General features: G+C 42.0%; 1 protein-coding gene across 1 annotated transcript in view; it reads left to right on the forward strand.

Moving 5' to 3' along the window:
* Nucleotides 1-15,659, forward strand: part of GRIN2B (glutamate ionotropic receptor NMDA type subunit 2B) — a 413,432-nt gene that overhangs the window by 366,175 nt on the left and 31,598 nt on the right. Inside the window, exon 11 of the mRNA XM_084877899.1 lies at nucleotides 2,171-2,400. Coding sequence (XP_084734025.1) covers nucleotides 2,171-2,400 — 230 coding nt within the window. The remainder of the gene's footprint in view (nucleotides 1-2,170; nucleotides 2,401-15,659) is intronic.

The following is a 15,659-nucleotide window of genomic DNA, read 5'->3' on the forward strand; positions in this document are numbered from 1 at the left end:
TCCACCCATAAGGAAATGATAGGAAAGCTGGCAGGAGATACCTGTAGCATAAAAGTGTAAGAGGAAACTATTTTGATAACCTTAAGCTACAAGAGTAGTTGTGCCTGAAAGACTTCTCCATAGCCAAAGGATCACCACTGAGGTACAACATCTCCAATGCAGATTTCCTGCTCTATCCCTCTGCCAGGGAGTATAGAAGTTGGACATTTGAAATACAATGGCCAGGAGATAACAGTTCTCACCCACAGCTACTACTAGTAAGGGAAGTCCAGTTTCCTGGGTAGGTAAGTCCAGAGATGTGAGGACTACCTCTGTGTTTGAAGCATTGATGAGATTTCACAAAAAAGTTCACTAGCTTTAGGAAGAGGGTGATGAGGTCCTTATAAACAGCTCTTCTAAAACTTTCTGACACCCTATTCTTAGGAAATATTACTCCTTTTCTGAGAGTTTTATCTTGGAGTTAGACCTGCAAGATGAAACATTCTTAGATTCTTAACCCTGGATACACATAAAAATTAACTGTGGGACACAAAAAACAGGTGTGCAGACTTCATTTTTTAATATTCTGATTCGCTAAGTCCAGATTGGGGCATTAGAATAACAATCCCACACCACACCAGTTTAATAAGAATCTCTGGAGATGGGTGCTAGGCTGCTGTATTCTGGAATAGCTCCCTAGTGCTTCTGTTGACTTCACTGTCCACTGCACTGAAGTATTTCCAGGTGTTAACTTACCTTCTTATCTGTTGTGTGAACTCTGGGTGGAAGTTTGGCTGCCTCCACAGCATGGTACTGCCCAGGCTTTCCACCTCTGTTAGAGGGTCATCCAGAAGTGTGATCTGCTCCCCATTGGTAACAAGTGAAACATCTGAGAAGCACATGACTACATATATACGTTGACCATGTCAAGAGCTAAAGTTACTGTACCCTCTCCCCTACACTGGAAGAAAATCAGAGGCAAAAATTCAGATATAAAATTCAGAGCAAGAGCTTACTTTACACTTACTTTACCAAATGATGCTTTGTCTTCACAATTGCATTCAACATGGGGCCACTTTAAATATTAAGACTCCTTGAAGCATTTTACAATGTATAAAACTTTTATTTATAAACATCTTTTTAGTTACACATCTGTTCCATGAAATCAGCTCTGTACGCACAGATGTGTGTACACAGTTAGATATTAGGCTCGACATGTGTAGTCACCAGTGATTTAGTTGGCTGAGCAGATGCTGTAGGATCACAGATAGTATCGTAAGACCTGAGCTAATGTGTTGTAAAACTGTGCAGGCAGATGTTCATTTCAGCAGTGGAGGGGCTACACGCAGACCGAGGCGTCAGGTAAGATCTCATCATCACCAAACAGAGAAAGCAATAAGGTCACAAGATTATCAGCAGAAGTCTTGACACTATCTTCATACAGGGGAAGGAAGGTCAAGGATAGCCTGCCTCAGTGCCCACGGCTACCTGTGGCAAAGCTAGAGGTTTATGACTACCTGTCTGGGCTTCCTGACATTCTTCTGCCCAGGAGCTGCTACTGTAGGAAACCATTTGGGAAGTGTTGTCATTGAAGAGGGGTCAGAGTTGTCCTTGAAACATTCAGTGCTTGATGTTAGATGCTAAGAAAAAGCCAGGATAAAATGCATTGAAAGCCATTTAGCATCCGTGTGAATAAAATTGGAGGAGGTCTATGACAATGGTAGAAAAAGACCCCACCCGGTTCTTGCTGATCTTTTTGAAGTTGATATTTCCTTGGTAGGCAGTACTGTAAATGTTAGGAACAACAGGAATAGGGACATGTGTGTGATGATAATGGGGTGGTTGCCTTTGTTATTCGAATTTGATATGACCTTGAGGGTCTTGATCTTAAGGGAAGAAAGCTAGCCACTCCAGTGCTCTGGCTGAGTCATGACCATTAGTTGGAGCAAGATCCCACATGCACCCCAAACCTCTGCTTTTTCTCCTGAGGAACTTCCTTATGTCTTTCGGATGGTCCCAGGAGAAGACAGACACAAGCTCTGCACTTAAAGAGCTTTCTGTGCAAGGGCTGGGTCCTGGTTGGAGGATTTCCTCCTCTGACCAGGAACTTACTAGTTCTGTGTGCTTATAGGTTTCAACAGAACCAGTGACTCTGTCTTAACTTTCTGTCTTTGCCTTTTGTTCATTTCAGAGCCAGGGGGTCCATCTTTTACCATCGGCAAAGCTATTTGGTTACTGTGGGGCCTGGTGTTTAACAACTCCGTCCCGGTGCAGAACCCAAAGGGGACCACCTCCAAGATCATGGTGTCAGTTTGGGCCTTCTTCGCTGTCATCTTCCTGGCCAGCTACACTGCCAACTTAGCTGCCTTCATGATCCAAGAGGAGTATGTGGACCAGGTTTCCGGCCTGAGTGACAAAAAGGTAAGAGGACTATTTAAAACCTTCTATCTTTCCCTAGTCTCATTCTGAACCATACTCAAAGTTCTCACATACCTGTTAATTTTTCTAAATCTTTAGAATCCACAATTCTTTCTTATGTTTCCTTCAATTGGAGGAGGTCTTAAATGGGAGCAGAAAACAGTATCCCTACTGAAATAATATTACTTCACATTTGCCTTCTGATTTGTGAAAGGTTGTTATAAGTACACCCTGGGTTGCAAATAAGGGGCTTGGTATGTTAGCAGCTTTCTGAGTACATGGTACTTGTTGTTGGATACACTTGGGTGGCCTATCCACATGGGGCTTCTGTTTGGTGTTAGAGGGCTGCCCCATGCACCCACGCTGAGGGCACTGGCCCTTTGTGGCCTTCATTTTCCTCCCAGTGGGTTTTGCTGTGGGCTCTCCCTTTGTTCCCCTGCACACTCTTGTGTTCCCATGGCTGAGCAGGAGGGTTGTTCTCCTTGTGTCCTGAAGAGAAGTAACTTCTATTTAACTTGATTACCCTATGTAATGCTGATTAATGGGCTGCCCCCATACCAATTGTGGGCCTCCCTGCTGGCCTGTGCAGTTGAGACAGGAAGGAAAGTATCTGCTGGCTTCCAACTTTTCTGGGTACACATGTGCACAACCCATTCTGAATACATCTGACTCTCTAGGTCTTCCAGAAGCATCATGGCTTCCATGGCAGCTCTGTCTTCTGAAACCATGATAACCAGATGGTCCATGACCAGTAATAGGAGCTACCTTCATGGTGTGTCCAGTAAAGCTCCTGGGTACCTCCAAAATGATTCTGGAGACGTACTTACAACAAATTTTCTATTCTGTTTTCTTAAAATGTAGAAAATGTTGATTTCCCACCCCTTCCACCATGATGAAGCCATGCAATATAGAGATGTGTGTTTAGACCAGCTAAGTCAGATAGTGAATGATTTATCACATAGGTGTGGTTTCCCAAAGATAAAACTTGAAATACTTAGCAAATGGTTTGAGAAGAGTGGAAAAAAGGAGGTATTCTCTACAGGGGCTCTATTCTGATTTCTCCATCTACTCACTAAGAATATTCAAAAGCATGTGAGAAAGATAAATAAGCTTCTTAGGGGAATGAAAAAATTATATATATATATATATATATATATATATATATATATATATATATCACTCACTATGTTTACCTCATCATGTTATTTCATTCTCTGATTTGTCTTCCTTTTTACTTTATTTTTCTTTCTTATTTTAAAAAATATTTCCTCTCTGGTATTTCTTTTTCCCTTATTTTTAAGATTTGTTTACTTCTCTCTTCTATCTCATGATTTATCATGCATTCATTCATATATTTATTCATCTATTTTTAAACTTTTTCCTCCTTGTTCTTTGTCTACATCCTTCCTTCATCATTTTCTCCCCGACTCCCTGTTACAACCACTACTTTTTGTGCCTCTTTCTGTAACCTGGGCAGTAGTGGAGCTACACACAGCTGCTTCCTCAGAGCTCTATGCTGGGATGTAGCGTAGCTGGTGTGGGGGTGGCTGAAGCATGACAGATCATGTGCCTATGTGTGGGTTTGTCAGAGGTAAGGCAGGCCATGTCCTCACACTAGGATATGGCAGAGGTGTGGTGGATCATGTCCCTACATAGAATATGGTGGGACCCTGTTTCCATGCAGTAAGCAGCATGGTAGCAGTGTGGTGGGTCACAGAACTTCCTGGGGCTCTGGGATGTAAAATAGGGAATCCACCATATTTATCACCTTGTTTTCCTCAAATGTTTGAGAATCGCTTGGATGCTGTATTTATCTTTCTCAGACCCTCATGGGCTACCCAGCAACAATGGAATGATCTATTGGAACTAAGCATAATTGGGATGGAGGGGGATTGTTTTCTCTTCTGTGGTTTTGAAAGACATATCATTCTAGGCTGCTGGAACCAAAAATACTTCACCTGTCTGTCTTCCATACCATGTCGCCCATGATCTTAAATGTTTGATCTCGTCAGTTTTTTGCTTAAAGAACTTTAGTGGCTCCACTACTTACAGAATAAAGAAGATTTTCTTTTCATATATGGCTTTCAGAGCTTTAACAGATGATTGCCCATGTGTCTCATTAGCCAATGCTTAGATTCTTGCATCCTACAATTCTAGGCATCCTCCACTCTTTATCCTCCCCAACCATGCTTCTATCCATGCATCTGCCTAAAATGTTCTTCTTTTCACTTCATTCACCCAACTCCTATTGGAACTTCAGGATCCAGATTAGAGATCACTTCATTTGTGGAGCTTTCCTTAGCTCATCTGGCAGTTATTCATTCTCTCATCTGTCATGGCAATCATTCATACCTTTATCATAACTCTTGTCTTCCACATTGTATTGTAATAACCTGCAGGTCTGTACTTGACTATATCTCCTTCTATCTGGTCATGAGCTCCAAAAAGTCAGTGATCATAACTTGGTTAACATTTTTTTTAAGTCTGTGGGGAGAGCAAGAGAGAGGGTATATTTACAGAAGAGCCTCTTGTGCAGAGTCGAGTTTCTAAACATTATAGGCAAAGAAAGCAGCCAGGGAGCCAGAACTCTTTAACAGCTATTTAATTTGAAAATGCTTCAAAATGGTTATCTCTGATACATTTCAGAACTTTGCAAATGACAAAATAGTGAAGTGTGAGCATCCTACCAGAAAGTGTCAACATAATTATAGAAAACATTTTTAGTAACTAATGCCATATAACTATATATCAATTTTAGAAGCAGTAATATAAATTAAAAAGAGCGTTTTTTGAAAGTACTAGTATACTGAAAATGTCAAAATTCTTATTGTGTTTTTACTTAGAACACCTAAAAGAAAACAGACTTGGGACTAACTTTGCATGTGAGGAAGTGTATTCTGTGCATTTAGAAAAAGAAGAGACTAAAGTCACCAAAATAATATTCAGAATAGAAATGAGGTGATTTTGAAGATTTTTTTTTAGTGTAATTAAAGTTTTATCAAGGAAAGTAACCATTAAAATGAAGAAAGATTTCTAAGTTTATTCTAACTATCAAAGATGACATATCTTCTATTAACTCAGATCAAAAGATAAATATCTTAGATTAAGATGGAAAGATATTTGTAGCCATTACATTTATATGTTTTTGAAAAATTATCTTCAGTTTTGTGGCAGAGGCATGTTCCCATATCTCAGTCATGTTAAGGCACAAAGTCAGAATGCTCAGAGTTAAATTTCCATGAAAATATATTTCGGGGCTTCTTTTTACTGGATGGCTTCCATTTTGCAATAGCGCATGACATCAGTGAATTCAGAATTACCACACTACTTTCTATAACTAAATATGGGTCCAAGTGTTAAAATTTAGCAGCCTTGCTGTACATTCCATCAGCTCCCCCGTGGGAGGATGATGGGAGGAAGCTGGTGACATCTTTCTTCTTCTAACAAAGAGCCCACAATGCTAATTCTCATGTTTCTCACCTATCCAGATGGATTTCTCCTTTCGCAGCCTGCCAGCCACAGTATGGAGGGGAAAGAGCTTGGCCAGGTGAAAGATGGGACATATTTGCTGGGCACTGGGCACATTAAATATGTCATAGATATGTTATATGTATAATCTTCATACAGGTATGATTACTCCCATTTTACCAATAAGGACACTGAGACTCTGAGAAGTTTAGTGAATTCCCTAAAGTCACACATTAGCAAATGGCAGAGCCAAGGTTTGAGCCCCTGTGTGTTTGGCTCTAAAATCATTTTGCCAGGATGTCTCCCTTATAGCTAACCCCAGACAAAGCTATGGCATAGCTAAGGCTTGGGATTGACACCCCTGCCCCCACTTTCTCATTTCATTGCCTCCACTCTCCTTTAAGGACTTACTGTATCAGCTCCATTTAACCCAACCCTTCTCAGGGCACAGTACACTACCAAGACTAGTATTCCTACTGCTACTACTATTACCATTACTGGTAATAATAATAACAGTTAACATAACCTCAACAATAATATCTCTGCTGACATTTCTTCAGCTCTTACGAGTCAGGCATAATGCCAAATACATTACATAGATTACCTTATGTAATGGTGCTATTAATATCATCATTTGTGCATGAGGAAACTGAAGCTTGGAGAGGTTAGGTGATTTGCCCTTCTGATGTTCCTGGCTGCCATCCTGTTCATATACCCATGTGTTTGCTTTTTGTTTTTTTTCCAGTTAATCCCACTGCTACCTATCCTCCCATCTACCTTGTCATGGCAAGTTTACCAAGTTAGATCCTTTTCCTCTCCTAAAAAGTAACTATCTGATTAACAGGTCCATGATAAGCAGATAGTATTTTAACATTTGCACTTTCTATAATATGTCTTTCAGAGGTTTTACTTTAAACAGAGGATAATGATGATTTCTAGTAATTGGGCAAGCTAATGGCCTTCAAATTGACTTTAGTGTGGTCCCGTTGTGACCCTGAGGTTTATGCCGCTATTGGAGGGTAGGAGAGGGTGGCAGCAGGGGAGAGAGAGGTCGGTTATGAAGTCAGGGTTGAAGAAAGCCCGCAGGGAGGCAAAGGCTACTAAGGTCACTGGGGGCTGCCATCTGACCACCGGGCTCCCGAGGGTATGTGGCTGTGTCCTGCTTCACACATTCCTACCGTCGGTCTGATATACACCCACATCATATTTTGTAGTTCTGTTCCATAAGGAACTAGTGGAAGTTTATTAACTTCAGCTTGTCACAGAGGTGCTCATCTGGTTAATGAGAGCAGCATCTCTGCCTGCATCATTGGAGGTATGATGAGAATGGCCAACCAACAACTAAATGAGAACCCCCCCTGGCTTTTCCAGGTAACGATGATTCAGAGTCCCATGGAGTCTGGAAGTCACCTCTTACCCTTTTGGGATAGAGGCAGGGTATGGCGTTGATTAGTCAACATGCAAACAAATAAGTAAAGAGGCATTTTTTTGGGGGGAAGAAAAGCAGCATTTTACACCACAACTACACTGAAATGTTGGGATGGTGTCTGAGCATGTGTGAGGAAATGGGCCATGCTTTCCACCCTATTAACTCTAGGCTGAAAGCCAGTGGGAGATAGCTGACCTCACGCCTGATCTGTCACAACCTGGTTTTGGCCCAGACCATCTTGGTCAGACCATGCAATACTGGCCTAAAAACAGCTTACTCGGGAAAGCGACAGGCATGACTAAGTAGCCAGGGAGCTAGAAATGAGGGCCTGGGTGGGACCTTTTGATAACTGAGCAGAATGAAAGATCATGATTCATTATTCTGGAGCTGTCAAGCCTCTGGTCATCTCATAACTGCTGGTCAAGAGTAGGCCTGGAGGAAGTGACAAAAGAAGAAAATTCCCCAGACCTTGCCAATATAGGGAGTACACTACATGCATGGGTAGAGCAAGGGACAGCTGCCCCATTGTCTCTTAATTAGCAGAGCCAATCTGACACTATGCATGGATTCTGCCCCACACACTGTGGCTTCTTCATTCTTGCCAAGGTGGCCTCCATCCATATAGATCCAGAACAAAGCCTTGGGCTTGGCCAGTCCAATGTCTGTCAGTCAGGTCAGCTACTCTTTTCTGGTTTTATTTGAGAACAAGACTGTTTATAACTTTTCAACAAGCCCAATGGATCCTAATTCCTAAGTCTGTCTTGACTAACGCAGGAAATCCTTACCCTCTGCTCAGCATCCAATGGCTTACAGTGGTTCCTCCTAGTCCCAGGATGCAGCTGCCCTGGAATTGACTACTGTGCAGGCTCCATTGTCTTCTTTTCCTCCTTCAGAGCATCCTGCTTCCCTTAGTTCTCTTCTCCTTGCTCTCTGACATTCCATGTTTCCCACACAGGATTCCTCACCTCCCAGCTCTGCTATGCTGCTGGGGACAGTAGTGGGTTGAATGATGGCCCCTCAAAATGATACATCCACATTCTGACCCCTAGAACCTTTGAATGCAGACCTTATTTGGGGGGGGGGAGATATTTGCAGATATAATTAAGTTAATGACTCAAGATAAGATCATCCTGGATTATGCAGGTTGATGCTAAATCAGTTGCAGGGATCTTTATAAGAGAAAGGCTCAGAGAGATTTGATATCTAAAAGGAGAGGGCCCTGAGAAGGCAGAAGCAGAGATTGTGGCTGTTGTGGCTACAGGGAATGCCTGGAGCCACCAGAAGCCAGGATAGAAAGAGATGGATTCTGCCCTTTAATCTCTAGAGAGAGTACAGCCCTGTTGACACCTTGATTTGGGACTTGTGGCCTCAAGAACTCTGAGATAATAAATGTGCATTGTTTTAAGCCTCAGGTCTGTGGTGATTTGTTGTGGCAGACACAGGAAACTAGCACACTAACTAATACTGACTCCTTTTATAACCCATACTCTGAGCTTGGTGTACCCTGTGCTTCTCCTACTCATCTCAGTCTCCTTCACCAGCCCCCAGCCCTATCCTTCCAAAATGGGTATATTTTACATCAGGATCCGATTCTGTTCCTCTCCTCTCTAATCTCCTTTGCTTGAAAAAACTGATCTACACTGAAGATTTGCAGAGACATGTTTTACCCGAAGAAAGATTCTTCTGCATGCTGGTTAATTTTAGGGAGAAGGTGAAAAACCTAAATGCCATTGTTGTGTTCCCTTCTGCTCTGTCCTTGAGCCTGATTAATGATAGTTTCTCACAGTATGTAGTGTGGCATCTGTGTGCACACTTCCTACACAACCTTCTAGACCTCTTAGTAGTAATATCACTGGCCAAGGGGATTGAGGACATGTTTTATAAGATGTATTTTTTCCTAATTCTTTTCTGGGGGAAATATTATTAATGCATCCCTTTCACATTCTGGATTGTTCTGTGTTGTTCAAATCATGGAACTGGAAGGAACGTTAGCTGATTACCAGATACAGTTGATACTTTTTGTCATCAAAGATGACCAGGTGTAACTCTATCCTTCAAAACTACATAAAGATAATTAGATAACTGGATAGCTAAGAACTTGGTACTTACAAAGCTGCATAAGGAACACCAGTTTCCCATGTGCATGGAACATAAGTTTTACAAAGTGGATATCAGAAAGGTTGTCTTTGTTACCTGGAAAAAAGAAGAAATTTTGGTTCATTCTCCTGACACTAGAACTATCTTTGTGAAATGAAACAAAGTGAAAAGTAAGTGAGGGAAGAAGGAAGAAAAGCATCAAAACCCAATCCTAGGTTTGATCTACTCTATATAACTCTTTTTAGAAAGGTGTCACTAGGCAAGACATTAAAGGAATGGAAAACTTCCTGGACCTATAAAATAGTTTTAAATGTACCAGGTTCCATTCTGGTCAAGAGCACATGCTCAGGTTGTGGGCTTGATCTCTAGTGGGAGGCATGCAAGAGGCAGCTGATCAGTGATTCCCTCTCATCATTGATGTTTCTATCTCTCTCTCCTCCCTTCCTATCTGAAATCAATAAAATTATATTTTAAAAAAGAAATAAGTGGTCTAGTCTAAAGGGGACTTATATTTTCAATGTTCACTAAATATTGACTTATGGATTACAGACTTTTTTAAGAATTAGTTTTTCCCTTCTGGACAACTAAGTTTGAGTCCTTTGAAACACATTAATGCAGCCAAGATAATTTCTATGTGTTCAAAGCTATCAGGCCTTAAATGAATCAAATTTCGGGGATGTCAGAATTATGTTTACAGTGAAAATTGTGGCCTGGGCTGGCTCTGGGCTTTTGTGGATGTTTCAGCCTTTTTGCCCTTCCAATGTCCCCTTGCTTTGATGGCAAGAGTAGGCAAAGGTCTCAGTGGATTGTGTGCTATATTTTGGAAGTTTATATTTTTGGAAGTTTTCTGCATAGCTGGGTATGTGCTAGGGCCAGTGGGGTCTGAGAGTGCCTAAGGCCTGGAGAAACCCAAACCATTTACAGTAGTTTGCAATTTGCAACCAAGTTTTCCCTTCCAGCACAGGTCACCGAGAGCCATGGCAGGGCCACTCACACTCGGTAAACACTGTCATCTTGGACATCTCCTCTGGTATTTTATTCCACTTCTATTCAGGGGCCTTGATTTGTAGTGTCAAGGGCATGAGAACTGCCCTAGTGGGAAGAAGAAAACAAGAAGCAGGCAAGCTCCCTCAGGTGCAAGCAGCTTGGACTTTCAGGAGGAAGAGTCAGGCTGAGGAATACCAGGGTCTCAGGTCCCCCCTTTAAAAATTACAGGGTTATTTTATATGAGTAGTTCTTTCTGTTGTGGGGACCCAAGGAGGAGTGGCTGCCTAGGAAGGGTTAGGGTAGAATGGAGAGTTGACATCGAAGTCACTTGGGGAACCCTTTCAAATTAATTAGGCCTCTGTCCAGCTGGCTGGAAATATAGGTACAGGTGGTGAAAATGCCCACCAAGCAGGACCTGTCAGGAGGAAGTCAGAAGAACCAAAAGTATAAAATGTATTTTGAGAACCCTTTTGGTATTTTGAGGGGATGTTATTGGAGGGATGTGACATCCCACCCCCCTCCCCCTTTCTCTCACTGCCTTAAAACCTACCAAAGGGGCTTTGAGGAGACCATTTGGAGAGCTTGGTATTCATCCCCCGCAGTTGGAGTAAAGAGAGGCTAGCATTTGGCCCATACCTGGGAAAACCAAGGCTGGCAGTTCTTGGCTAGAGCAGATCACCTAGTAGGTGAGCCAGACTCTGACCAGTGACAGAAAAGGTCTGTGTTTTTAAAGACCAGATTGGGCCACATGGGAAGGAGAGAGTCAGTGTGAGCATGGAGTGGAGGGAGGTATTTTTAAAAGTACCCTGCCCAAAGGACTTCCTGCTCAAGAAACAAGAATTTTTCTGGAGGAGTGTCACACAATGGAGAAGCTGTAGGGACTGATATAAGCTGTAAGTGACCAGCTACCCTAAGAGAGCTGCAGACCAAGGTTCTAACTGAGAGACCCTGATGAACCCATGAACTTATCTGACAAGGAGAAGAATCTTCTTTGAACACCAGCTATGCCTAGAGAGCAGCAGTACTGGATCACTACTGTATCACCCAAATGAGTGCTTTCTGCCCCTTATGGCTCCTCCTTATCCTGCCCCTATTGTCTTTCATCCCACCCCAAAGAATGGAAGGAAAGCAGCTAGAACACAGAATCTAGAAGAGCTGGCTTCACTTTGGTTTTTATTTCTTAGCTAGCTGATTACCATTGGGATTCTTGGGGCATATCTGCCCAGTTTTCTCTTCCCTTATCACTGAACATATATTGTACTATTTAATGAACATATACTATGTGCCAGGCCTACTGTTACACTCTTCATATCTGTTACTTTTAATTCTTATGCCCATCCTTTGAGATGGATGTTATTAACCTCATTTTACAGATGAGATGATACATATAAGTGGTAAGCAAATTCCCTGAAGTCACACAACTAGGAAGTGAGGATGACAGAATTTGATCCAGGGAGAGCTGACTCCACAGCCCAAAGCTGTCCTGTTATACTGCATTGCTATATAGCCCTGTGTCTTTATGTGAACACAGGAAGGAGGTGCATGGTTCTAGAGCAGGGGTGGGAAACCTTTTTTCTGCCAAGGGCCATTTGGATACTTATAATTTATGGGCCATACAAAATTATCAACTTAAAAATTAGCCTTCTACATTTTGTCAAACATTTAATTAATTCACTCGAATGCGTTGGCAGAGTCAGACCGAATGATTTCAGTGGGGCAAAGGTTCCCCACCCCGGTTCTAGAGGCATTGGCTTGATGCAGCAGAACCCAAACAAGGCCCCTGCCATAGGGATTCTCTCTGTCCTGGCTTCTGGATTCTCAAAGGGGTTCTTATAAACCCCCACAGACCCTTAGGCCACGCTCTACCCAGCTGTGAGTGCTCAGGAACCCAGAAGAGACTTCTGTTCACTGGAATCTTGGAGTATCTTAAACAGGGCTCCGTTGTCTTCATTTCTGTACATTGCAAACCACTTATTTAATGAAGGTTGATAGGATGAATGGATCCAAGAGATGTGGAATGTTGTCAGACGCCATGCTTTCTCTCTTCTAGAAAGTAACCAATAGACTTAATACTGAATCCAACTAGGAAGAACAAGATGCCGCCCCTAGGAGCCTCCCCTTTAGGGAAAAGGAAAGAAGACAGAGAGGAAGGAATTGGAAAGAAGGGAAATGAACCCTACTTTATCTCTCCATCTCATCTTAGGAGGAAAACAGAGCAAGAACAGTATCAATTATTTTTCAAGTACTTTTGGCAAGGAAACCAGGGATAGCTTAAGTCTACAAACCATCCTGATATTAAATTTGCTAAATGCTTAAATCCTTAAAACTTCCTGACATATCACTCAGGTTATCACTAGCATCACAGTACATTCTGAGTTAAGTATAAGCCAGTTCCATTTCTTGCAAGAACTGATTGCCAGTAGGCCCTGAGATTGCTGGAACTCAGCCTTTGTTGGACTAATTCCAAAAGAGATGTTGAGCTGGGTGTCATCCTGGCATTGAAGAAAGAATGTTGTGATGTCCATTGATGTCTCCTAGTGGCCTCAAATACAAATTGAACAAGCTGCCTAATAGCATTGCAATATGAAGGACACTGCAGCCACGGACCTCCGGGGCAGAGGAGCCTCTGGGGAGTGAGACTTTTATTGCTCCCAGAAAAAAAAGAAAAGAAAAAAAAATGTGTGAACACACAAGGTTATCTACTCACAGGCCTTTACATGACACACAAACCCATTCCTAAAATCACATGCACATTACCACATAGTGTGCAGGTGCAGCTCTGACTGGGAACACTGAGCACTTTTTTTTGCTTTTTTTCTTTTCTCCATATAAAAGAAAGTCAAATTAATTGCAGCCAATTACATACAAATCCCTTTCTGTCTGCCAATCAGGCCTGCCTGATGGGAAAGAGGTGCTCTCACCTACTTCATTATGCAAATTGATATTCAAAGGCTGAAGAACAATGCAGACCTCAGCACAGCAGTGATTTTGGGATGCTAAGAGGAAGCTGCTGGGAGAGGAGGTGGTTTAACCCTCTGATGATGATGAGAGGACTGAGAGGGCTTCAAGTGGCTGGCGATAGAGGCAGAGTCCAAGTACCGGTTACCTGATGTGAATTGGGCGCCGACATGGAAGGTTGCCCTGAGGTCAGGCAAGATTCCGGGCGAATTGGAATCCAAATAGTCTAGACAGGATAGCTTGATTTTTAAATTACCCCTGTGTTCTCATCTGTAAGTATGGGGTCAAATGTGGCCATAAATGAACCGATAATCAAAACTGTAGTCAAGAGCAAGCATGATCCATCATGCACAGAAACAATCAACACACATGTACATGCACACACAAGCACAGAGGCAGATATCAATGAACACTGATATTTCTTATTATGAGATTATTTTATTTGTAAAAGGCTTGTAACATTCAGCCATTTGTTCATTCAGGACCTACTATATACAGAGAAAGAGTTATTTCACTTCTCAGTCATCACAGATGTGAGGACTTATGTGAGGACTCTTGCCTGCGCCACCTTGTTATCTTGTCCCAGCACTTCAAAATCTCCTCTTGAATTTGAATTACAATCTTTTCCTCTGACTCAAACTCAAATAATGGAAAATAAGCTTTTAATAAAATTATGTAATTGTCACTCTGGTCTTCTCTCCTGGGGATGTTACAAGCCAGACAGAACACATAGCAGTGTGGGCATTTATGCTTGGCAGTTGTGGTCTCGATGACATGGAGTAGAGTTAGGAGGCATTTGGTGTTGGGAAGTAAGGCAGTTTTCCAGCTCCTCCTGAATAGTCTACACAGATTATGACTTCAGTTTGGGTTTCTCTACAGATTATGACTTCAGTTTGGGTTTGAGTGTGGTGAAATCACACATCACCTAACACACTCCATGATGAATCCCTCCAGGATACGAGTGGCCGTTCTAATATTACTCCACTGTGGTTGGTACCAGCACACCAGGTGGCTTACTATGTACACATAAAAGGAACAACATGACATGCTCGCAGCCTCTGAAAGTTGTGTGGTTCAGTTAAGAAGGAGAAATCACAGAAGAAAAAAAATGACTCCCAGCGCAGTCATAGCTGGGCCGGTTGGTCTGCATGGCCACTACTCTTTTAGGATGCTTTCCTGTGCTTATATTTCTAGTGTAAGCATTTATATCAGAACAAAAAAATAAAAATAAGATATCTGCTTCTTAAAATGCATATATCTTGGGGGCATTGAGTGAATGCTGGTTCAATCAGTGCGACATTTATTTTAAGGTTGTATCCATAGATGTGATCACTTTGGATGGAAAAAATGGGGCATTTGATTTTGTGAAAATGGATTGTGTAGAAAAAATAGGGACTGTCAGGTTTGGATGCTCTAGAGACAAGCTTAGGAAAGAAGGGCCAGAAGTAGAGTAAGAATGTGGAGAGTGAAGTGCAAGAGCCAGCCCTAAACCCATGCCAGGAAATTCCTTCTCCTTTTCTCAATACTTCATCACCCATCTCCTGCTGCTCCTTGGCCTCCAGATACCCACCCTGTACTACCACAGCCAGAACTCACCTCTGTCACCCTTCACTGGAATCATTGATTGAATGTCATTTCCTTCACTGCACTGTAAGCTCCTTGAGACAACAGACATGATTTCAATAACTGTCTATTCAGCTCCTGGGACAGTGCCTGTTACATCATCAAAGTATGTTAAGTGAATGAATGTCCCCAGAACATGAACTAATAATATGGACATGAAAGTTATGATCGCTTATGGATGAAATTGCCTTTAATGAGCTCACCATTTACAGTATTGTTTCTGTGGGGAAATGTATTTCTGTTTTTTTCTGAACAGCTGATTTATAAGTGAACTCTTGAGGATGATGTATTCATAGGTTAGCGCCTGCCTATTCAAAACTGCAATTCCAAAGCCAAAAGATGAATTAACCTTCATATGGTGTGTTCTTTTGTAAGTGTTAGCAACCATGGCCCGCATCCATGGTAATCACTATGCAAAACCGCATCAACAGTAACAGTCTCAGGGAGTGGTCCAGTCATTAGTGCCCATGGGTAGCATTCCCTGGGCTAGATGATTTACATTCTTCCCCTCATATACTTCTCCTTCCAAACCTTTTTGGCAGATGCTACCTTTGCTTTACAGAAAGAAAACTAAGACTCAGTCACTTCAAAGTATGTGAGATGGCTAGGCTCCTAAACCCCTCCAGTGCCTCAGTTTCCTAATTATAACATGGGGATAAATATGTTGCTTACATTATAGGCTGTGCTGATTAAAGATTTA

Source organism: Pipistrellus hanaki, assembly GCF_964339955.1.
Source record: "Pipistrellus hanaki genome assembly, chromosome: 3".
Taxonomy (NCBI): domain Eukaryota; kingdom Metazoa; phylum Chordata; class Mammalia; order Chiroptera; family Vespertilionidae; genus Pipistrellus; species Pipistrellus hanaki.